General features: G+C 35.2%; 4 protein-coding genes across 10 annotated transcripts; 1 reads left to right on the top strand and 3 right to left on the bottom strand.

Annotated features, from left to right (window-relative positions):
* Positions 1-55: 55 nt before the first annotated feature.
* On the top strand, positions 56-5,825 carry LOC7475036 (pentatricopeptide repeat-containing protein At1g11900). Of its 7 annotated transcripts, none has more exons than XR_002983830.2 (3): positions 56-3,021; positions 3,397-4,523; positions 5,465-5,825. XR_002983830.2 is itself a non-coding variant. In XM_024609082.2 (3 exons), the coding sequence occupies exons 1-3, from the start codon at positions 2,929-2,931 to the stop codon at positions 4,450-4,452; spliced, it is 1,044 nt and encodes a 347-aa protein (XP_024464850.1). In that variant the 5' UTR covers positions 56-2,928; the 3' UTR covers positions 4,453-4,820. The 7 variants fall into 7 exon arrangements, 4 of the variants coding, with proteins under 4 accessions (XP_024464850.1, XP_024464852.1, XP_024464849.1 ...); XR_002983832.2 differs by having other exon boundaries at positions 5,428-5,825; XR_002983831.2 differs by having other exon boundaries at positions 5,425-5,825.
* A 234-nt stretch (positions 5,826-6,059) lies between these two features.
* On the bottom strand, positions 6,060-9,667 carry LOC7475037 (blue copper protein). Its single transcript, XM_002313976.4, has 2 exons — positions 9,250-9,667; positions 6,060-6,666 (listed from the first exon to the last, which is right to left on the bottom strand). The coding sequence occupies exons 1-2, from the start codon at positions 9,440-9,442 to the stop codon at positions 6,185-6,187; spliced, it is 675 nt and encodes a 224-aa protein (XP_002314012.1). The 5' UTR covers positions 9,443-9,667; the 3' UTR covers positions 6,060-6,184.
* Positions 9,668-13,848: 4,181 nt separating this feature from the next.
* Positions 13,849-17,001, bottom strand: LOC18108966 (tubulin beta-5 chain). The gene is made up of 4 exons (XM_006387170.3): positions 16,835-17,001; positions 16,045-16,449; positions 15,704-15,973; positions 13,849-14,798 (listed from the first exon to the last, which is right to left on the bottom strand). Exons 2-4 carry the CDS (start codon positions 16,436-16,438, stop codon positions 14,119-14,121), a joined length of 1,344 nt encoding a protein of 447 aa, XP_006387232.3. The 5' UTR covers positions 16,439-16,449; positions 16,835-17,001; the 3' UTR covers positions 13,849-14,118.
* Positions 17,002-18,804: 1,803 nt separating this feature from the next.
* On the bottom strand, positions 18,805-21,874 carry LOC7454884 (tubulin beta-1 chain). The gene is made up of 4 exons (XM_002313978.4): positions 21,644-21,874; positions 20,804-21,213; positions 20,445-20,714; positions 18,805-19,673 (listed from the first exon to the last, which is right to left on the bottom strand). The coding sequence occupies exons 2-4, from the start codon at positions 21,195-21,197 to the stop codon at positions 18,997-18,999; spliced, it is 1,341 nt and encodes a 446-aa protein (XP_002314014.3). The 5' UTR covers positions 21,198-21,213; positions 21,644-21,874; the 3' UTR covers positions 18,805-18,996.
* Positions 21,875-23,774: the final 1,900 nt, after the last annotated feature.

Here is a 23,774-nt window from a genome sequence, read left to right as displayed (position 1 = left end):
ACAATGACTGGATAAATAAAGAATTATCAAATTATAATATGCTGTGATTTTTCTAGTGGAATTATGTTGTAAAGGCATGGAGAGTTGAATTGAACTTGGTTTACCTTTACCTTTTACTTTTTGGTTTTTGAATAATTAGAGCTACAATAGGTTGTATTGGTTATGTGAAGTTTGCAATTTTTGTATGAGGAAGGATGTATGTTCAATTTATTGAACATATCATCTTTTAGTCTGAGTTTGTGAAGTATGCAGGAGGTTGTTTTTTTTCTTCTTGTTGTAGGAACTTGGTATTTCAGTGTAAATAGTACATATGCATTTGTGGGTATGATGCTCTTTTATCTTGTCCGATTCTTCATCAAGATGTAGTAGTACTAATTGAATCTTGGATAGGTGATCGATGGTCTTCTTTTTAACTTTCCATTCTCGAGAATTTTGCTTGTGCTGGTAATAAGATTAGGGTTTGCAGTGGCTGCCTTTTATGATTTTTTTACAGATGAACAGTTTTATTTGATTGAGGAATTAGGTGCAGGTAGCTTTGGAACCTTTATGGCTGTACCTGGATTGGGAGATTATTGTGAAGTTTTGATTATGCAGAATATTTATATTGATTTGATATGGAAAAATTATCCTGAGGCAAAAGATGAAGAAAAATGAAAACCATAACCATGGTTATTGAAGATTGCTGGTGCTGAACTTAAAATGACTTGTGAGGATTTAAGGGCTAGCAGTGGATGTAATCCTTGTAGTTTCACATTTTTTGTAAGGTTGGCAAATTGTTGTGGAGGCTGCATGGTGTGCATGAAGAATCTGATACTGAGATTTGCTGTTGTTCAAAGAAAATTTTTTCGGTATAAAGAGTTTTGAAAAACAATGGCGAGGCTCACTCTGAGGGTTGGAAATGCATAGGAATTAGTGAATTACTAAATTCCTAAAAGTAAAAAGGATGATAAATATGTTAAGAACACGTTAATTAATCATGGAGGCGTAGTTGAACAGTTGGATGTTGTATGGTTGGTTGGTTGGTTGATTAGGCAACTATTTTGCACGTGTCTGACCTTCTAGAGCATATATACAATTCTTGAGAAGAGAGAGATTGCGTGACAAATGAAGAATTGGATTCTTTTTCCATGAAGCTCTAATATTTGAGTGAGGTTATATCAACTAAAATTAACATGTTTGGGTGAAGATTTAGAGAAGGGGAAGGTTCTCTTGATTGCTTTATTTGATTTAGCTGGTGAGATTTTACTTAAAGGCAAAAGGGGATTGTAAACCTGAATCAGCAGAGACTCACCACGTGACTGTTGATATGGTGCTCCTTTTGCTAATTGTATGCGCCTGCTTATATTCATGGAAAGGGATGACTGCCCTGCTTAAGATTGGATATGGGTGCAAGTAATTTCATTAGGCGTAGGGCAGCGTTCACCTATGATAGATAGTTGGAAACGCTTTTAGTTGTTAATAATTGGTTTCGATCTATTTTTATTTGAAATCTGGATTGGATCAGTGTCAAAATTCAGACCATGCACCCGCACATGACATAAAACAAAGAGTAATGATTTAGTTATTACTCCTCGAACTTATTATTATTTTTCTGCATCACATTTCACATAAATAGTGAAAGATACACTGGAACTTTAAGTTTCATCCAGGAGTAGGAATTAGCAATATCCATAATAGCCAGCGCCATACTTGGCCACGCATCCTTTATTGCCTTCATCTTTTTGACAGACACCTCCATGCAATGGTTTCTCTCATTGGCCAGCAGCATTTGCCAGCATCTTCTCGCTACCTGCACTCATTAAGAAATAATCAAGTCATCGAAGTAATCTTGACATGATCTTCATACATTTAAGAGCACTGCTGCCACGTTTAGTAATAGAAACTCTGTTTAAAATTTAGAATTTTTCAAGCATTTCCTGAAAAGTGCCCAGATTAAAAAATATGGGTGTGCAAGTATCTCTATGACACAACACTGGAACGTTTTATCAAAGGATTTAGATGTGTGAATTTCGATCAGGTGTTAGTGCTTTCATCCTCCTGTGAGCAAACAATTCGTTGTCTACCTTAGCCAACAAAAAATAAAGCAGCACGGGGTTGAAGGAGCATTTTACCAGAAGAGATAAAGAGAATAAGAAAAAGGAGGATGGCAAAAACTGAAAGGCTCTTCCAGGCGTCCATATTACCTAATTGCGAAGTGTAGGATTTGTTTGTTTGATATGGATGCAGCTTCTGATGTTGTGTAGGAGGCATTTGCCAGTATTTATAAGTGTGCCTAGATTTCTCAATTTTTTGGTTGAATTATTGTTTAAAAAATGATAATAAAAAAGTTAGCCAAGTTTTTATGGTGTTGCCATATTATATGATAAAACTGCCACGTAGCATAAACATTGCCGTAAAAAGGAGATAAATGACTATTTTCCCAACAATTTCCCCAGAAATAACTAAGTGTTTATTGAATGTTTATTAACAAGAGAAGACATCCCTTAAGAACACTTGCCTAAAAATAGGATTTTGGATCCTAAAAGCATATGGATATGCATGCATGCTGGGGGTAATGCCCTAGAAACACTGCGAACTTATTAGACGCACGAGTATGAGATATTAAACCAAAATGCTTAGGCCCAATCCAAGCCCAATTATCTACCACGATTTGTGACGCGGCATCGTATTACTTGTGAATTCCTCCACAAAATTTCATGTCAGTCTTACCCTTGCATTAAAAACTAAAAAGACCCCCAAAACCCTCTAAATCTCGAAAGTACCCCACGAACCCAATTCCTTAAACCCTTCCCAGTTCACTCAACCCTCACTCCGTCACCACACCCGACCCGCCCAAGACGATCCACAGTTCGTTCAATCGCGGCAAAAGCTTGAAGGCAGTCGCATTTGAGCCGGCGACAATAAGAACCCGATTTCAAAACGCCTCTGATGAGAAATTTTGTTAATGTTGTAGCGAGATCCTTCTTTCTATCAAGCAGCCTCCTTTTTCATCTTCACAAAGTTCGTTTCTTCCTTCGGAAGGTTACTTAATTTGACTTCCCATTTCATTACTGTTATTATTCTTGTTGATGAGTCTTTTTCTGGAAGTTTCTTTATAATTTTCTTTTTCTGTTGTTTGGCACCTGAGAAAACTGGGATTTTTCAGTTACATGTGGTTAATGGTGATCAAGTCACCTCTACTCGAAATGGGTTTTTCCTCTTTCTTTTTTGAAATTAGAGCTGAAATATCATCGAATTAGTTACGTTTTGTAGTTTTGAGCTTTGAAACTTTGCATTTCTGACTGAGTTTAATTGGATGTAGTTTGCAAATATTATGGAGGGTTTCTTTTTCTTTTTCTATTTGGTTTTACTCTCTAATGAGAATTTTAGTTGGTATTGATTATATCTCTAATACAGAATTGTATCACATCCATCCCAGTTGGTTCTCATTGGATTTTGCCCCACTTTGCCACAATTACTGAAGTCATTGGTCATTACAAGCAACTCACAACACGAGCGTCTTTTGATGGAGAGGAGATCAAGGATGATAACTTGAATCAAATGCTTGAAGCTGTTGAAAATGCCCCAGAATGCACTACTAGGAAAGTCGGAACAGCTTATGTCCATAACTTATGTAAAGCTGGAACTCTTTTTGCTGCGGTTAGACTGCTGCGATTGTTACGCGATAAAAACATTTTCCTTGGTCCTAGTGCTTATAATATAATTTTGGTGACAGCTAGTGAAAAAAACGATGTTGAGATTTTGTCCCAGGTTTTCAAGGATTTGATCTTGTCTTTTCAGTCTTTGCCTTCATCTTTGTATCTGAAACTTGCCAGGGGTTTTGTGAAGTCAAACGATGATGTCCAGCTACTGAGACTTGTCAAAGAAGTTTCTGAATTGACATTCCCAAGTAGCACGAAGGTTGTAAATAGATTTATCTTTGCCTTTGCTGAATGCGGGCAGTTTGACAAAGCCATTCTGATATTTGAGCAGATGGAGAATCTGAAATGTAAGCCAGATTTGGTTACGTATAATACTGTTTTGGATCTTTTAGGTCGTGCAGGTCGAATTGATGAAATGCTCGGTGAGTTTGCCTCCATGAAGGAAGCAGGAATTCTCCCAGATTTTATTTCTTACAATACTTTGCTAAATCAGTTGACCAAAGTAGGAAGATTGGATTTGTGTTCAGTGTATTTCCGAGACATGGTTGGGAATGGAATTGAACCAGATTTGCTTACATACACTGCATTGATTTGGAGTTTTGGCCAATCCGGAAACATTGAGGAGTCATTGAGACTCTTCAATGAGATGAAAACAAAGCAGATTCGTCCCTCAATTTATATATATCGATCATTAATTGCTAGTTTGAAGAAGATGGGAAAGATTGAATTGGCAATGACCTTTTTGGAGGAGATGAATGCATCAATGTCAAACCTAGCTGGTCCCAAGGATTTCAAACGAACACACAGATAGTCGCACACAGAGAAGGAAGGGTTTTTGCAATTCAAAGGAGAGTACTTGGTTCAGAAGTTAGCTCAAGCTAGGTAACCAGTGGAGGTCCTTTACCTGTCTTTATGCTGATAATGGCATGCTGTTATTGCTACTCTCTTTCTGATTTACCTTTCTTGACAATTTCTAATTGGTCCCAGAATCCATTACCTTGGCAGTCTTATATGTTTCCATGCTACAAAACAGTCCTTGTTAGTGTCATCATAATCATTGAATTGGTGACTTGGGTTTAAAGAAGTAATGTCTAGAATTACATCTTTAGCTACATTGAAATTCAAATTGAAAGGATTCAATAATTAAAAACTTTATTAATAATTTGTTATTTCTGACTAGTGATTGGAATTCTCATCAATAAGTCGTTACACGTGCACTTGAGTTTGTGGTATTTTGAGTTAATTCGATACTGATGTACATTTCAAGAGTTGGAGCAAAATGTGCTGTGGGTGTATTCTGTTCCTAATACAGTTAATTTATAGTTCCTTCAACACTATTTATTATGTTCATTGAATGTGAAAAATTATGTTTCAATGCCTCTGGTCTTTCCTTTTTTCTTTGTCTGAAACCTTGCAAGCTTTTGAAGCTGGGGTTGCTGACTTGGTATGGTTGTCTTGTCATCTGAATCTGAACACATGATTCGCTGAATGTTCAAACGAACTGTTCTCCTAAAACCTGGAAGTGGCCAATTCATCAAATGGTTGCTTAAGTGAAGTTGCATAGACCAATTTTGACAAAGCATCCAAACTATAGAATCACTGAATAATTTTCCAATTTTTACGTATCTTTATGGAGTATTTCTTTTGCATATTCAATCCCGGAGAAAACCTGAGTAAATTGACTAATCATGCTGTTTATTACTGCTTTAAATATCATTGCTTTTGCTTGCCATCACATTATATATTCCCACTGTTCATTTTCATTTGCAAATCGTTGCTGTAGTAGAGTTTTGCTGGCCTTTTCTGATGCCAATACCTTCCAGTGAATAATTGCCGACTCATCTCAAGGCCAAGGCAGGAAGATGTTACTCGAACTGGTTTGGGTGGCGGCCTGTCACCAATTCTTCACGGTGGGTTCCTTGGTGATCCTAGTCAGGTGATTTGAGTACTATTTTTATTTTATAGTGCCCCAGCTAGCTAGGTGGTGCCTGCAAGTGATTCACAATTTTTTATTTTTTTTTTCATTTGGTGCAAGTGACTCATAACACTTGACTGCACAGCCCTGGTAACTTGATCGTGGCCTTGGGTCCTAATAGAAGAAATACACGGTCTCTTTTGTTAAATCAATCATATTTAATGTAAATTTTCTCTACATTTATAGATGATTGCAAATTTGTTTCATAAGCTAGCTAGCTTGTCATGATAGTTGGCACCATATTTAACCTACCTCTTTGTTTGGTGGTTGGTGTTGGTTTCTCACTAAACAAAAGCTGTGATATCTCAACGATGGAAATCCCCAGCCAATTCGTTGACTTGAATATCTGTAGAAGACTCCTTAACAGTTCATGTGTAATAAGTTTTAGTGCATTGTTGTCTCATACAGTCTGTCTAGAACAACCATTTATAGACAAATAAAACTATACATAACCATATGAATGCTCTGTTATATAAGAAAAGCCTTCTTCCTGAAGATACAAACCCGTCATGTATAAAAATATGAACCAAGAAATTAAAAGGATAATAAAAAAAAAAAAAAAAACTGATCAAAACAAGTAAACAATCCCTAACAAAAGCAAAATCCCATGCAATTTCATGTCTAGGAATTTCCCATATAATGAAATAGATCCAGAATCCTTCTTAACATCAGTGTCCTGATCATGAGGATTATTTAAGTCAAAGGGCACAGTAGTATCTGGCGTCGAGTCATAATCGGCAGCATTTGGGGCCGGGGCCTGATCGGATGGGTCTTTCAGACTGTCCGGCAACCCTTTTCCATGAGACACGGTTAGTTTGAAATGCTGACCGTTATCACATTGCTCCCCATCATAATCCCCAGAGAAGAAATAGGTTGGTCCTTCCTTGAGCAGAGGAACTGCCACCGTGACTCCCTGCGTGAGAGTGTTGGATGGATTGGCGGATGACCATTCTACGGTGACATTGTCTACGGAATTGTCATAATCACACAGCTTGTATGTGGTGAAATTGTATGTTTGAACTACTGAATGGTTATTATCCGTGTTGAAAACTGCATTAACAAGAAAAACACCCATGAACACTGTGACTCTAAATAAATTTTACAAAAAATAATGCCAATTCAATGATAACCATAGCATACTGCATTGCTAAAGATCTTTCATGCTTGTAGCATTCAAATCACAATTGACTAATAGATTCTACCCAGATGGAACAGATTACATCATTTTCCTCTCAGCAAGGACAGGCAACGAGTTCCATGTTTCAAGGCTTTTTTTTTTTTTTTGAGGGGGAGAGAGAGAGGGGAGAGCATGTTTACTGCTGTTCATTACTGAAAATTAAGGTGTTGCAGTTGAGAATATCCTAACGGTTATTTCAAGAAAACCTAGCAGATTCTCTCTCTTCTTCTTGCCGACAAAACCAATCATATTATGCCAGATAGAAAAAGGAGTGTCAGATGTCTTGATGGAACTGGATAACTGATAAGCCTGTCAGTCAGCGATATATCCTTACGACACCTGCACGGAAGCTCATCTGCTGATTTTTTAAAAGAAAAATTAGCAAATCAAGATAAAAAAATTTTTGGTGGAGTTTCACCTTTAAACAAAAATGGTTGAAATAATATATTTTTATTTTATTGTAATGTTGAGTCGTAATATTTATTAAATATTATTATTTTTAAGTGTGATATGTGCTTCAAAATAATGTATTAAAATTTTCGTGTTTTTAAAGCGTAATAACTTTACAAATAATCTCATTGCTAATCTTTTGGCTTAATCAGTTGGTTGATTGGTCTAGTTGTATAAGTTGATTGACCGTTTCAAACAGAAATCATAATTTTATGATATTTTAAAAATTATATATTTTTGTTCAACTTGTATACTAAAAAACAAACTCCAATTAAAATCTAAAAAAAATATTATTTACACAATAGTTGTCTTCTGTTTTTTAGGGTCAATGATGTAATCGGGTTTGCAATAACGGGTGATCACAACAGTCAAGTATGAGTTTACAACAACTAGATGAAGATCTGTCCTAAACAGATTACGTGGATGATCTATCAGAAATATTTATAGACCAGTGGAACAGTTTAGACCCGAGAAGAGGTATAATCATGTCAAACCAGAATGATGGTTCAAAAGGACCATAATTTTAGATCTGGCTGTTAAATCATATTTAAATATTTAATCACATTCTTAAATAGTCATGGAATCGTTATTTTAACTGTTGGATATTTAAATTTTAAAAATCTCATCTTAGAACCAGAGTTTAGTAATTTTATGGTTTTTTTATGATTTGATCGAATAATTAATCCTAAATCTAATTAATAAAATTTTATCGTGATTCTTACCTAAGGTATCTAAAAATATATTATTTCACTGTAACTTTTTGCTATTTTTTTATTTATTTTGTACGCTAATTGTCCCGTTTGACCCTCATCTGCTCCCCCCATTTTCTTCTTCCGAAAATCAAATCTAACAAGTACTTATTTACCATGTGAAGACACTGCCATCAGTCTCTTCTCTCAATTGAATTTTGATTGAACAGAGTAGAGTAGGATTCGCTTACAATATCATTGCTTCATGCTTGATTCAAAGAACAAAGAGAGATCCAAGAGAGCAGCAACAAGGATTACTACTTGTAAGTGTATTATTAATTATTTTTTAAAATATTTTTTTATTTTAAAATAATATTTTTTTTTAAAAAAATTATTTTTAATATTAGGATGTGAAAAAATTTTAAAACATAAATAATAATAATAATTTAAATAAAAAATAAAAATAAAATTAATTTTTTAAAAAAGTATTTTTAAAAAATAAAAATAAACAGACATTTTATCTGTCAACATGTGATGTGAGTGTGACAGGTTTGGGATCATTGAAAACCCATATGTACCTTTATCAGAAATACTTTCGTCTGTGCCCTTTTCTTCTTTTTTTAAGCCTAGCTTTTCCACTCACATCTATGCAGGATCTATGCTTTTCTTGGTAAAGCATCTAACAATCATGGGACAATTGCATTTACAAGTACTCATTTGAAAATATTAAAAAATAAAAAAATTATTTTTTAAAAATTATTTTTAATAAATAAACATGTTTAATGCTTTTCCTAGCCTATATATGTCAACTAAATTACGGGTTCATAACTTTATTATAGAACGATTTAAAAACAAGAAAGCTGGGGGCTCACCAAAACATTAGCTAAGGTGACACAAAGGCTCAGATTCATGTGAAAGAGTTAATGCTGTTAAGGTTAGCTTCATCCATTTGGTTAACAAATCTGATATCCTGATTTTTACTGTGAATCCAAACAAATAGCATGTATTTAGGCCAAAAGGAAGAAATGAAGATACAAAAGGAGATGCTTCGAGATTTATTAGATTTCTTTCTACTGGTTGAGACTAGCTAGAGAGAGTACTTCCCTCCTTCGGTGTAAATTTACTCAAAGTTCACAGAATTCTGGCATCGCTTGAAGTAGAAACTCAAAATAAAACAATGATTAAGACTAAAGACTCAAAGTAGTCATGACCACGAACCACAAGAAGAAAGCAGAAAGAGACGAACTATGAACAGATAAATGGAATTTTTGGTATGTTCAAATTCCAAAACATATTGTTAGTTGATAAAGGACTTACTGAGGAAATCTCCCAAGCTGAAGTTCTTGCCATCAGCCCATTTTTGGTAATTGACATTGGACTTAACAGTGGTGTCATACCAACCCAAGGAGTCACCCACTGTGTAGTTCTTGTAAGCATCGACAGATCCTGAAAAAGACAGTAGAATAAGGCTAGAGAAGGAGAGGAATAGAAGGCCTGTCATCTGTTCCATTGTTCTTGGGTTCTGTGAAACTTGGTGGATGTGGAGAACTGTGTGGACTTTACCTCTTATGGAGGAATAAAGGAAGTGTTATGCTCCAAGGCCTTATATATTTCTACCCCTTATTTTCCTTTGAATTACTAACATGGTCTTACCTGTTCCTCTAACATGATAAAAGAAAAGGAAAATCCGAGGATATTGGGTTTAGAATAAATTCCTTATTTTCTTTTTTTTGGGCCCTGTTTTCTGCCTTGTTTTGTAGGAAAGGGTCGATCAAAACCCTAATTAATCTGAGACTGAGATATTATTTTGGTTACTTTCTTCTTCGTTTTGCATTGTTTTTTTTTTCTGTGATAAATATGTGATGGAGATTATCTTGAGCAGAGTGGGGCATGGCATGATCATTTATCATGGGATTGAAAGTGATTTTCACTACGCAGATCATACACAGGGTCATGAAGGCATCTATCCACTTCTACTTTAGTTGAACACGACAGTACTCTTGGCATTTGTGCGGTGTATGAAGGCAAACCTGTTGCATGTAACATGACAAAGATTGACAACCATACGCTTATGATAACTAATTGGTAACTAGTTATTTGATGAAACATTTGGAAGAAGTTCCATTGAAAGGAAAGACGCTGCTGCTGGAAATGCTTCCTTTGAGAAGAAAATAAAGGACAAAAAAGCAGCTCTAAGTTTGTTATGAAACCCGGCAACCTGAAGAGCAATTATTACACATCGCCGCCCACTAATCTGATCAAAACTTAAAGTGTTGGAATCATATATCAGGTGATCCGTGGTAAGAATTTAGAATTAAAGAGCATGCTTATCTTTCTATGTTTTCAGGTTCGAGCCCTATAGTTATTAATATAATGGTCACTGAAGACTTACATAATCGTTAACTTCAGGACCCGTAAAATCAGTCAAGAGGCGCACAAGCTAGCCCAGACACCCATATTAATAGAAAAAAAACTTAAGAGTTGGAAACGAGGTGTCAATTAATTGGTTAGTTCTTGAATTTAAGATTTTGGATATATTTTTTAAAAATTATTAGTTCAAGTGTTATAAATTTTAGAATCATTGTTAATTTTAAAATTTTCAAAAATTAATTAAAATACATATAAATTAAACCGAATACACACACTTGCCAATAAAAGAAGTCTCAAGGTTGGCTCTTTCGTGTAGCTAGAACAACATTTTAGCACTAGTAGAGGTAGACTTGTGTTATTATTATATTTTAAAAAAAATACATTAACATTAGTTTATACACAAATACGGTGAGGTTTCTTTAAATGTGAGTGTAAGAAGACATGATTTCTTTTTGTCAAATACATGTTTATTTGTATACTCATTTAATTTTCATAAAAAAATACCATGTGAGTTTTAGTATTTTTGTTAAAGGGATATGAGAAGTGTTTGGTTAGTAGCAGCGTTGCCTCCTTTACTTTTATTTATTTCACCTTTATTGACACACGTGGAAGGGTGATATGAAGTGTTGGGTCGCCGGTGGGATATATAAATATGATATAATTAATGTGTAACAGCTGGATGATAATTGCTTTTGCACCTGATAACATATTTATAAAACCTGGTCCGGGGCTGACCCGGATAAGAAGTCGGGTCACGAGTTTTATAAATCAACTCGGGTTAATTCAGGTCAATCCGGATTAATTCATAAAAATTTAAAATTTTAATATTTTATATGAAAAAATTCATGTAAACATAAACTATACATATTGTAAATAATGAAGTTTAAAATAATATTTTAAAAAGTTTTTTATCCCACATTAAAAAGATATTATGTTAAGCTTTGAAGTTGAAGTATTTAAACCAAAAAGTTTTTTATCCCACATTGAAAAATAATTTTTTTCTTGGGAACATAGAGTATATATACTAATAGGTTTCAAATCCTACATTGAAAAAACATAAATGTTTTCTTGTGAATATAAACCTCACATTGAAAAGATATTATGTTATCCTTTTAAGTTGAAGTATTTAAACCAAAAAGTTTTTTTATCTCATATTGAAAAAACATAATTTTTTTCTTGGAAACATAGAATATATATACTAATGGGTTTCAAATCCCACATTGAAAAAATAAACTTTTTTTCTTGAGAACATAGAGTATATATACTAATGAGTTTCAAATTTCACATTGAAAAAACATAATTTTTTTCGTGAGAACATAAAGTATATATACGAAAGGGCTTCAAATCCCACGTTGCAAAAAATAATATGTTGTCCCTTTAAGTTGAAATATTTAAACTAAAAAGTTTTTTATCCCACATTGAAAAAATATAACTTTTTTTTCTTGAGAACATAGAGTATATATACTAATGGGTTTCAAATCTCACATTTTAAAAAAAAAACGGGTCTCGTCCGGGTTTGCCCGGGTCATGGGTTGACCTATCGGGTCGACCGAATTTTTTCGGGTTATTGTCCCGACCGGGCTTTTATTAAACCCGGATCGGTCCAGCCACCGGGTAGACCCTCCAAGCCAGGCCGGGTTTAAAAACCAGGCCTGATAGGCTAATACCTGTATGGGGTGATGCCATGAAGACACTCCATCGATTATCATTGGAGCATCCCATTGCATTATGGCTGATCGTTTATATGGATGGGTTAGTTTTTACTATTTAATATTAATTTTTGATATTTTATAAATTATAAATCTAATTTATTTAATTTTTTAAACTCAAGCATGTTAAATATATTAAGTTAAGATGATTTTTTATAAATATTATAGATACTTATGTATTAGATTTATATTATTAATTCTCTTAGAATTTAGAAACGGACTTATAATATAGACAATAGGTGTCATAACACCCTAATATTAGATCTAATTTTATACTCTAAACTACCATTAAATTTTTAGTAACCTCTCACATCACCTCCAATAAATAGAGAAGTTTTTTTGTGACATTAAATAAATCTAAAAAAAAATCATTAACCAAAACTTTGAACCGAAATATTTTAAAATAAAATAAAAATAAATATTTAATTTATAAATTATTAGATATAAACGCAAAAGGGAACATAGGGTATACGGGTTTGATAAAATTGATCGAGTTTTAAAAATCCTAACCCGCCATATGATATATATTTTTAAATTTTTTTAATTTATTATCATATTTAATATTTATATTATCTAATTTTAACGAATTAAATCAAGTAAAATAATGCAAACATTATATATTTGGTTAGTTTATTGATATTATCAATACTTACTAGAATCATGTACTCCGAAAGTGCTTTTTCGCTCTTTCTTAGATTCGAAAAGGTGGTTTTTCTTTATGTAGATATTAGTTGTTTTAATGTTGGTCTGGTAGTTAAAAAAGTTTATTATCTTTTTTAATCTTTTAAATTCAAAATATTAGGATTAAAATTTGTGTGGATTAATATAAAGATACATTATTAAAATAATCTAGAAAGAGACTTAATCTCAATTGACAAAATCATCTAGAAAGAGATTTGATCTCAATTGACGTACAGATTCGCTTGAAATAACTTTTATCGAGTACCCTATCAAACAAAAAATTCATCCATTTGCATTGAGGTTTCTGGCTCAGCAATCTTGATAGGTTTTCTTGGCTTTGCATCTTGGATTCAAGTCTCAGCGTGTATGTCTGTCATTCTTGTAATGCCTTACCTACTTACTGGGCTTGCAATTGTTCAGTGGGTCTGGGAATTAGTTATAATACACGTAAACTGGTCCGGATATCTCGGGTTATATAAAAAAAAAAATCCATCAATTTTTAATTGAAGAATTGGTGAAAACCCATTAATTAATATATTGTGAAAAAACTCAGATATCTCTTGAAACTGGGGGTGGAGTTAACTTTAACCCCATTGTAGATAGAATATTGTGAGGAATTATAAATATTCTAAAGTTGTCGTCAAACAATATTGAACGTGACTAGTTACAGTTTCCTTTCTTTTCTAATTGTCTCATCATATGACTTTAATATCTACTTGTTTTTGCTGTTAGAAAGTGTTTTTTTTTATAAAAAAAAAGCTTGATTTTATTTTTATTTTTATATCGTTTTAATATTTTAAAAAATAAGGAGCGTGGCATTGGATGTTAAAGGCTTTCCGTCACTAAGCCTTTCTACTCTCCGTTTTGGCTCATGACTCGAGTTAACAAAAGAACTCCATTGTGGCAGTATTATCTAATTTTCAAGTCTTGCCTCATTTATCAGTCACCGGTGGATCGGCATCAGTTCAGGGTGTTTTATTTTTCAGAACTCTTTGCTGGGTTTAGCATTGAACATGTTCAATGGCCACCCCTGGTTCCCTGCTATGCATAACAATGAGAGGTAAAGCAAGATAAAGGGACAGAAAGAAGAAAAGGAAAAGGAATTGTAAAAAAAAACCCAAACACAACACATAATCCTTGAAAATGACTGGCGTGATAATCACATCAAAGGACACCGAGATTTAAATGATTGATTATAGGAGTAGAAATAGCAATGGAGCTATAATTCAAACACGAACACCAATACAAAACTTCTCACATCAGCCACATGGCTTAATATTTAGCTACTGAACAAAAAATTACCAACTCTAATTACTATTCAAACCGCCCAGACAGTGAAATTCACCACGCACATTTCAAAGCAGTAAAACATATTCATGCAGAATACGCTGTAAAAGCAAGTAGCAGATAGACTTTGCACAAATAATTACATCCCGGCAGCATCTTCTTCCTCCTCGTCCTCATAATCAACTTCTTCATCAGCTGTTGCATCCTGGTACTGCTGATATTCAGAAACGAGGTCATTCATGTTGCTCTCAGCTTCAGTGAATTCCATTTCATCCATGCCTTCTCCGGTGTACCAGTGCAAGAAAGCCTTCCTCCTGAACATAGCTGTGAATTGCTCACTTACACGCCTGAACATCTCCTGGATGGAGGTTGAGTTTCCAATGAAGGTGGATGCCATAGCAAGTCCTCTTGGAGGAATATCACACACACTAGACTTCACATTGTTGGGGATCCACTCAACAAAGTAGGATGAATTCTTGTTCTGGACATTGATCATTTGTTCATCAACTTCCTTAGTGCTCATCTTACCCCGGAACATAGCGGAGGCAGTCAGGTAGCGACCATGGCGTGGGTCAGCAGCGCACATCATGTTCTTGGCATCCCACATCTGCTGGGTGAGTTCTGGGACAGTCAGTGCCCTGTACTGCTGAGAACCACGTGAGGTCAGAGGAGCAAATCCAACCATGAAAAAGTGCAGACGGGGGAAGGGGATGAGGTTCACTGCAAGCTTCCTAAGATCAGAGTTGAGCTGACCAGGGAACCTGAGGCAGCAGGTGACACCGCTCATTGTTGCAGAGATCAGGTGGTTCAGGTCGCCAACTGTCACAAAAAACAATAATTCAATTTTAATCCAGCATTTAAATCCTTGTTATGGTGCAGACAAGATGCAAAGACCAGCAATGGAAAAACACAAACAATCCCCATGTCAAAAGCCCGGATCTATGCCTCGGGAAAAAAAAACAGAGCCAGTGGGGAACAAACAAACAAATTTCCATGCATACAAAACCTAAAACTTCTCTTTTCATGGTTACATCACAGTGTCATATTGCCTTAAATCAAATTATCCCAAACTCAGTAATATCATAAAAGCTGCCGCCAAACTTTTGGTATTTCCACAGCTTATCAACCCAAACAAACACCTAGCTGCTAGAGATTGACATCTGAGAAGAATCGTGTGAGATCTAGCAACATGGAGCCCTCATCACTCATTCAAGCAGACATGAATTGTAAGATAGGGCTTGCCAGCCAAAAGATATAAATTAAGTATCTAACATAAATGAGGGAAGCAATGAACCGCTACAAAACATAAATACAACTGACACCTGACCAAGGCACGTTGACAAAACGTATAGAATACAACCAAGCAACAACAAAAAATGATAAATTGCTCATTCCTCAAGACATGCTGGACCAAGGGTATGTAAGCAAAGAAAAACAGAAAACAAATAATCAGAGCAGGAGCTTCTATTCACTTTCTTATTTGTCATTCCTTCAATAACATATACATTTCACATAATCACAATCATAATCATATAATAAAACCCCACCCCAACAGACCTGAAAAATTCAATTACTAGATACTTTACAGCAATCTAAATATGCAAGTTTCCTCGACAAGCATGGTACTGAATTTGAGTAGAAGTTATCAGCAAACCACAAAACAATGTTTTCATCGGACAAAAGGGAATAAAAAATATCGTAGATAAATGCCAGAGTGCTCTTACAGCTAGGAGTTGTTAACTTGAGAGTCCTGAAGCAGATATCATACAAGGCCTCGTTATCTAGCACCATACATTCATCAGCATTCTCAACTAACTGATGAACTGAAAGGGTAGCATTGTAAGGCTCAACAACAGTATCTGAAACCTTGGGGGATGGGAACACAGAGAACGTAAGCATCATTCTATCAGGGTACTCCTCTCTGATCTTAGAAATCAGCAGAGTCCCCATCCCGGAACCAGTTCCTCCACCGAGCGAGTGGCAAACTTGGAAACCTACACACACAAAACCACATATATAACTAACAATACAAAAATCAAATTGCCAAACATCTGACAACATATACCTTGAAGACAATCACAATTCTCCGCCTCCTTCCTCACAACATCAAGAACCGAATCAATCAACTCTGCACCCTCAGTGTAATGCCCCTTAGCCCAATTATTTCCAGCACCAGACTGCCCAAACACAAAGTTATCAGGCCTAAAGATCTGGCCATAGGGACCGGTCCTCACACTGTCCATGGTACCAGGCTCAAGATCCATAAGCACAGCACGAGGGACAAATCTCCCACACGAAGCCTCATTGTAGTAAACATTGACACGCTCCAATTGAAGGTCAGAGGTTCCAACGTATTTTCCAGTGGGATCAATTCCATGCTCATCGCAAACCACCTCCCAAAACTTCGATCCAATTTGGTTACCACATTGTCCTCCCTGAACGTGAAGGATTTCTCTCATTTTTTGTTTCGCTGCAAATGAATAAATGATTGAAATTAGTGGTAAGAGGAAAACTAATTAAAATTATTTTACAACAAAGAGAGAAGAAGTTCTACTTTTGCAAGGATTTAGTTCGAATTCACTAGATAGTTATATTTTAACCTATGATAAATATTAAGATAACAATTAAGTCAATAAATAAAGCTTTAAATAGAAGATTAACAGACAGTATAGTTACAGATCCAGCCTGTTTGGCTGAAGAGAGAAAACAAAGTGCGATAAGACTGCATAAACAAAGTCATTCACTCAAAACAAAAAAAACAAAAATATTCACTAATTCTCTCAGTTTCCTCAGCTTTCTCAACATCCACACGGTCTCGAAAAAAGAGAGATCAGGTCTAGAAATCACACACTCACCGTTAAGAAATCGGCAACAGGCGTTGTTGATGCAGTGTCAACGGTGAGGTTTTCGGCGATCGAGCTATGAGAGATGCTCGATCGGGGAAGAGTGAGAGTACGAGTGAGAGTACGAGATAATTTGGTTTGTAAATGAGTGGTTTTATAGAGGGGGGAAATAGGTGTGTGGATCGGACGGCTGTTGTGATTTCCATCTATTTTGTTCTAGCACGTTGGATCGTGATGTTTCAACGGTGTAGACGGTGGTTTTGATTTGACTGGGCAATGATATTTGATTTTTTAAAATAGGGGATTTGTAGACTAATGACCTTTATTAAAACGACTTAATTGTCTCTGTCTCGACATGTCTTGTCCTAAGTTTTTTTTAGGGGAAATTACAAGTTGGGATCCTATCTTTATAGACGATTGCAATTAAGTGCCTAATCCTCTATTTGTTTTTAGATTAACGTGAGTGCTTGGGCCAGTTTGTGCACACCTCGACTAATCTCACGGACCCTGAAATTAAAAACCATGTAAGCTTCCAGTGATCCTGATATTTGTGGGATTCGAATTGGTGATTTCTAGAGAGTAAATTCAGAACTTGATTAATTGAATTATATTTTTCAAGATTGTTTTATTCTTAATTTGAGAAGCCGAGAAGATAAGAGCAGGAGGATAGCATAAAAGAAAATGAATCTTTCTCCATGTTTTCCTTCCCAGCTAAAATCATTTTAACACATCCCTTCCTTCCAGGAATAGCATAAAGCTTTAAACTAAACAATATCATCCCAAATCATACGTTACTAATATGATCGTTGGCTCTTGGGTGCTTGATGGGCATTTCACCTTGAACACTCATCAATGGTCATTCCAGAACAAAAGGGATAGGTTTTTTATTTTTTTTAATCTCATTTTTAATATCAACATATTAAAATGATATAAAAAAAATTAATTTTTACAAGTTTTATTTGAGCCTCAATCTCAAGAACGGGGGGGTCAAGTATTATTGTGAAGTTAAATGATGGGATTATAGGAGAGATGCTAGTTTGGTTGGTGCAACTTCCTTCAATTAGCAAAAAAGGAAAAATGAAAAGGTGGGAGAGAGCTCTGCTAGAAGGGCCACAAGAGGTAGAGATGTCCCCAGATGAACTGTATATCTCATTTTGATTCAACATCACAATCACACCCACAGGAGTCCAAACTCTGTACCTAAAACATAATCAATACACCCTCCACTTAATCTTGACCATTCAATAAGAGCCGATCTCTTGCTTAGATTTAGAGTCAAGCATGCCACCAACGTTTAGGTCTTAAATATGACAGTGATTATTTATCCAAAAGGAGACTCTCTGTAGTGCGATCCAGATAAAAGTACTAGTGGTTCCCAAATTGCTTTCTCGTTTTCCTTGTTTTTAGACATTTTCAGTAAATAATATCTATTTTAATCAAATCAAAATAGCAACAAGAATATAAGATTAACTTGCAAGGTGTAACCGTTTAAAATAAAATAATACTTTTTTTATTTTTTAAAAATTATTTTTAACATAGTATTCCAAAACAATTCAAGAACATGAAAAATAATTATTTTATAAAAAATTATCTTTTAAAAAAAATGTTCCATAACACTTAACTATTTTGATAATGTACTACAAGGTTCATATAAAAATAAAAATAAAAACTTGAAATTATAAATTACTTTTTTATTTGCATCCTTCCCTGCATTATAAAAATGAATTAGAGTGTATTTAAATTTCAAAACGTGGTTAGGAATTAGGCTATCGATAATTAAGCAAGCAGCCGGAAAGAAAATATTGTCTAGTGGGCACACTTGTGACTTGACAAGGCACCAGCCTTCAATAATGGTTGAAGCACAAGGACCAAAAGCTGGTGGAACTTGTATGGTTTGGCGCTACCTGTATGGATATTATTCTCTGTTGTTCATCCAAGCTAGCTATTATAGCTGATAAAATGCTAGAGAATTCAAACATGGATGGTAACGCAACACTTATCAACCACATTATATTTAACTACTACAACTAGAAGGAAAAGCAACAACTTTTCCAACTCTACCATTCATACTACACAGAAAATTCAACACATGACAAATTTGAAGAGTACAAATTAACGCAGCATAAACTGCAAAAAAAAAAAAAAAAAACAGTAGCAGGACCGTTTACACCTCATCACATCTCAGCCTCTTCTTCCTCCTCATCCTCATAATCAACTTCTTCATCAGCTGTTGCATCCTGGTACTGCTGATATTCAGACACGAGGTCATTCATGTTGCTCTCAGCTTCAGTGAATTCCATTTCATCCATGCCTTCTCCGGTGTACCAGTGCAAGAAAGCCTTCCTCCTGAACATAGCTGTGAATTGCTCACTTACACGCCTGAACATCTCCTGGATGGAGGTTGAGTTTCCAATGAAGGTGGATGCCATAGCAAGTCCTCTCGGAGGAATATCACACACACTAGACTTCACATTGTTGGGGATCCACTCAACAAAGTAGGATGAATTCTTGTTCTGGACATTGATCATTTGTTCATCAACTTCCTTAGTGCTCATCTTACCCCTGAACATAGCAGAAGCAGTCAGGTAGCGACCATGGCGTGGGTCAGCAGCGCACATCATGTTCTTGGCATCCCACATCTGCTGGGTGAGTTCTGGGACAGTCAGAGCCCTGTACTGCTGAGAACCACGTGAGGTCAGAGGAGCAAATCCAACCATGAAAAAGTGCAGACGGGGGAAGGGGATGAGGTTCACTGCAAGCTTCCTAAGATCAGAGTTGAGCTGACCAGGGAACCTGAGACAGCAGGTGACACCGCTCATTGTTGCAGAGATCAGATGATTCAGGTCGCCAACTGCAACAATCATTAACAATCCAAAGTTGATTCAGCATTTTTTTAATCTCAATTGAAGCAGAAAAACACAAAAAATAACCAAGCAATTTGAAAATAAACAGGCCAACTTCATAATAGACAGGACCCAAAACTTTTGTTCCCTGAAAATTACCCCACTACACCATCAATCAAATTTTAAAATTGACAGTGTCATAAAATCAACCACCTAACATTTGGCACAACCACGTTTCATCAACCCATGCAATCACCTATATCCTACTAGATACATATTTAAGATCCATTGAGACAACCCCACATTGCTCCTCAGGCAGACAGAGATTAAGATACAGATTGCAACAACTCACAATGAAATAATTAAGTGACTGTCAACATAAGAGTAAAACTACAAAAAAAAATAAAAACACTTCAAAACGTCAATGCAGCTAATATTTGAACAAGGCACCTTGTTAGCATGTGGAGAACACAAACAAACAACATGACCACGCGGCGTGGAACAGAAGTATAGCAGCAAGGAACAGGGGCACGTAGTTAAAAATGCACCTCTATCTCGATTCTGATTTCAAGCCATGATAAAGATTATACATTTCGGACAATAGATGAAAAAACCCAAACCCACCAGCCCAGCAAAATGAGGGAGCTTATGAAAACAAATTATGGCTTAATCACAGATTGCTTCACCAAAATCTGAATGCATTATGCACCAAAAAGAAGCATGGTACTAAATTTGGGCAACAGACAAATAAAGCTAGTTTCAAGCCAAAATGCACTTACAGCTAGGAGTAGTCAACTTGAGAATCCTGAAACAAATATCATACAATGCCTCGTTGTCAAGCACCATACACTCATCAGCATTCTCAACCAACTGATGAACAGAAAGGGTAGCATTGTATGGTTCCACGACAGTATCAGAAACCTTAGGTGATGGGAACACAGAGAAAGTAAGCATCATTCTATCAGGGTATTCCTCTCTGATCTTAGAAATCAGTAGAGTCCCCATTCCAGATCCAGTTCCTCCACCGAGCGAGTGGCAAACTTGAAAACCTGCACATACAGAAAACCCATTAATAATTACTTCAAAATTTAAAATAAAATCACAAATGAAAAATAATTAGCGATAGAACATTATATACCTTGAAGACAATCACAATTTTCTGCTTCCTTCCTCACAACATCAAGAACTGAATCAATCAACTCCGCACCCTCAGTGTAATGCCCTTTGGCCCAGTTATTTCCAGCACCAGACTGCCCAAACACAAAGTTATCAGGCCTGAAGATCTGGCCATAAGGACCAGTCCTCAAACTGTCCATGGTACCAGGCTCAAGATCCATAAGCACAGCACGAGGGACAAATCTCCCACACGAAGCCTCATTGTAGTAAACATTGACACGCTCCAATTGAAGGTCAGAGGTTCCAACGTATTTTCCAGTGGGATCAATTCCATGCTCATCGCAAACAACCTCCCAGAACTTGGAACCGATCTGGTTCCCGCATTGTCCTCCTTGAATGTGAAGGATTTCCCTCATTTTTTATATTATATTTCTGCAGAAAATAAAAAAAGAATAAAGGGAGCCGCATAATAAATAACTAAGCAATAGTAAACCAGTTTAATTAATTTGCAACACAGACATCAGATCTGAGACTCTATTTAACACTGCGATTTGGAGTTTAAACTCGCAACAAATTTGATATCGGCAAATAAGAGAAGATGATATCGGTAAAGAACAATCAAATCACTAAACGAAGCGAAGATACACAAATTAATAGCTTAAAACAGTGTATTGTCAGTTGTCACAGATCTAGTTTCTGAGCAAATGAAATACGCAGTTGCTGAGCAAATAACGCATGATGCACAAGTCGGGAAGATAAATCAAATGGTTTTCAGCTTTTGATTATTTCTCTCCGTCATTTCTCGGCATCCAAACAGACTTGAAAAGAGAAATTGAGATCAGATCTAGATATTAAAACCCACCGTTGAGAAATCGGAGACTGGCTGTGAAAGTGCGGCGCGTCCGGTGAGATTTCCGGATATCGAGCAAGTGATAAAGAGCAAGTGGGGAGAGTGGCAGTGGAGCCAAGCGGAAACAAGCGTGGGTATATAAGGAAAAGGCTAGGGCAAGGTGCGTGAATCAGGCGGATGTGGTTGTTTCCCTCTCTTTTTTCTGTGGACCGTTTGATGCCGTTGGATCGTGATTGTTTAACGGTGTAGATGTAGGTTTGATTTGGCTTTGTCATCGTGCTTGATATTTGAAAATCAGGGTTTACTGACGGTGATGACCTAGTTTGAAATGACTTGATTGTCCTTTTTTGGCCGGCAGTGCTGTTTGATTATAAAGCATTTTCCATTGTTATTCTTGAGGTGATTGTAGTTATAATCCCTTCAAGTTACATGTTAGGGAGCGTTTGGTAGTGCGTTTCTACCTGTGTTTTGTGAAAATTTGAATTTTTTTTTTTTTTTTTTTTGCTAAAATTGAGTGCGGTTTGTACTTTTTGGATCGTTTTGATGTGCTGATGTCAAAAATGATTTTTAAAAAATAAAAAAACATCATTGGCATGCATTTCGGCACGAAAAGTTATTTGAAAAGCACCCGCAACCACACTGTCAAACACGCTCTTAATCGTCCTTGTTTGTTTTATCATAAGTGATCCTAAAAATAATAATTTCTTCAATGAGAATTATTTTTTTATATATTTGATTCAGTCCTGAAAAGGAGTTAAAAATTATTTTTTGGTGTTTGATTATAAAAAATAAATTAAAAATAATAAATTTTAAGTTATTATTTTTTTCAAAATAGTTGAGTTTTGTTATTGTAAGACCCAATATCAAAAAAAAAAGTTTGTTATGATATCCTATTTTTATGCATGATATATATGATTTGAAATATTTGCTTGTGTAATATAACATATTGTATATTATAATGTTTTCTGGATTAGCTAGATAATATATTTAATTAATGCGATTCTGTATATTAGATATATTGATATATTGTAATGAATTATTTACCAATAAAAATATAATATATTTAATTAATGCGATTCTGTATATTAGATTAGCTAGATAAGATTATTTACCATTTCATAAATTGACTAATTTTGCCATAATAGCAATAAAAAATAATCTTGAGAAGAAAAATATTATTTATTTCATAGAAAAATATTATGATTACGAATCCATGCGTAATAGTAACATTACTGCGTGTCGTGGATCTTGAAAAAGCCACAGATCATGAAGTGCAAGATTTGGATCTCAACGATTCAAATGCACGTTGACTCGGTATTGGTGACTCTATCCATTTTTCAACCCACGGGACATGGCCCACATGGGTGCGTGATGGCCTTCTCGCCTACGAGATTATCAGCCGTCAGTTGACAGAGTATGTTGAGATCAGTTGGATCTATTTTCTGTTAACAGATGCAAGTATAACTGTCAACTTAATTATTAAGCATCATGGTTATTGATTAACCTCTTTGATTAAAAATATTGTTAACTCGAAGAAGTGACTAAGGAGAGAGATTTGTTTGGTGCATCGGCCTTGGATGGGGGGAAAAGGACAGCCTGGAAAAAAGTTAGAAGGAGCTTCGCTGGCAGGGGCACATGAGATGTCGATGTGGCCATGTGACATGTCAATCACGCCCATCGCATCTCGTTTTCCTCATTCAATAATATTACACTCGCTTCATGGTTAAATATATGTTTTTAGATAAACTAGAATGAATTAATTTGATGGTTAAAGAATTATGTTTATTTCTTTGTTTTTTAAATTTAAAATATGAGATTACTATTTAAAAAAAATTATTAAGTTCACTTGAACACATCATGTTGATATTTTTAAAATGTTCAAGGGTAAAACTTAATCTTGATTAAATATAAATTATTTCAAGAATTGCGAAATTAAAAAAAAAAAAAACAAAAAACTATCTATGACATGGCCTTTTTTAATGAGGTATTTGTTAAGGGATAATAATTAATTTTTTAAAATATTTTTTATTTAAAAATGTATCAATATAATCTATTTTTTATTTTTTTGAAATTTATTTTTTATATATAAAATCCTTGTTATAATATCCAATAATTAATCTATGCTCTGGGGTCGGAAATAATG

Source organism: Populus trichocarpa, chromosome 9 (assembly GCF_000002775.5).
Source record: "Populus trichocarpa isolate Nisqually-1 chromosome 9, P.trichocarpa_v4.1, whole genome shotgun sequence".
In the NCBI taxonomy this organism is placed as follows: domain Eukaryota; kingdom Viridiplantae; phylum Streptophyta; class Magnoliopsida; order Malpighiales; family Salicaceae; genus Populus; species Populus trichocarpa.
The sequence above is the reverse complement of the archived record's forward strand: the minus strand, read 5'-3'. Positions and strand labels throughout refer to the sequence as shown.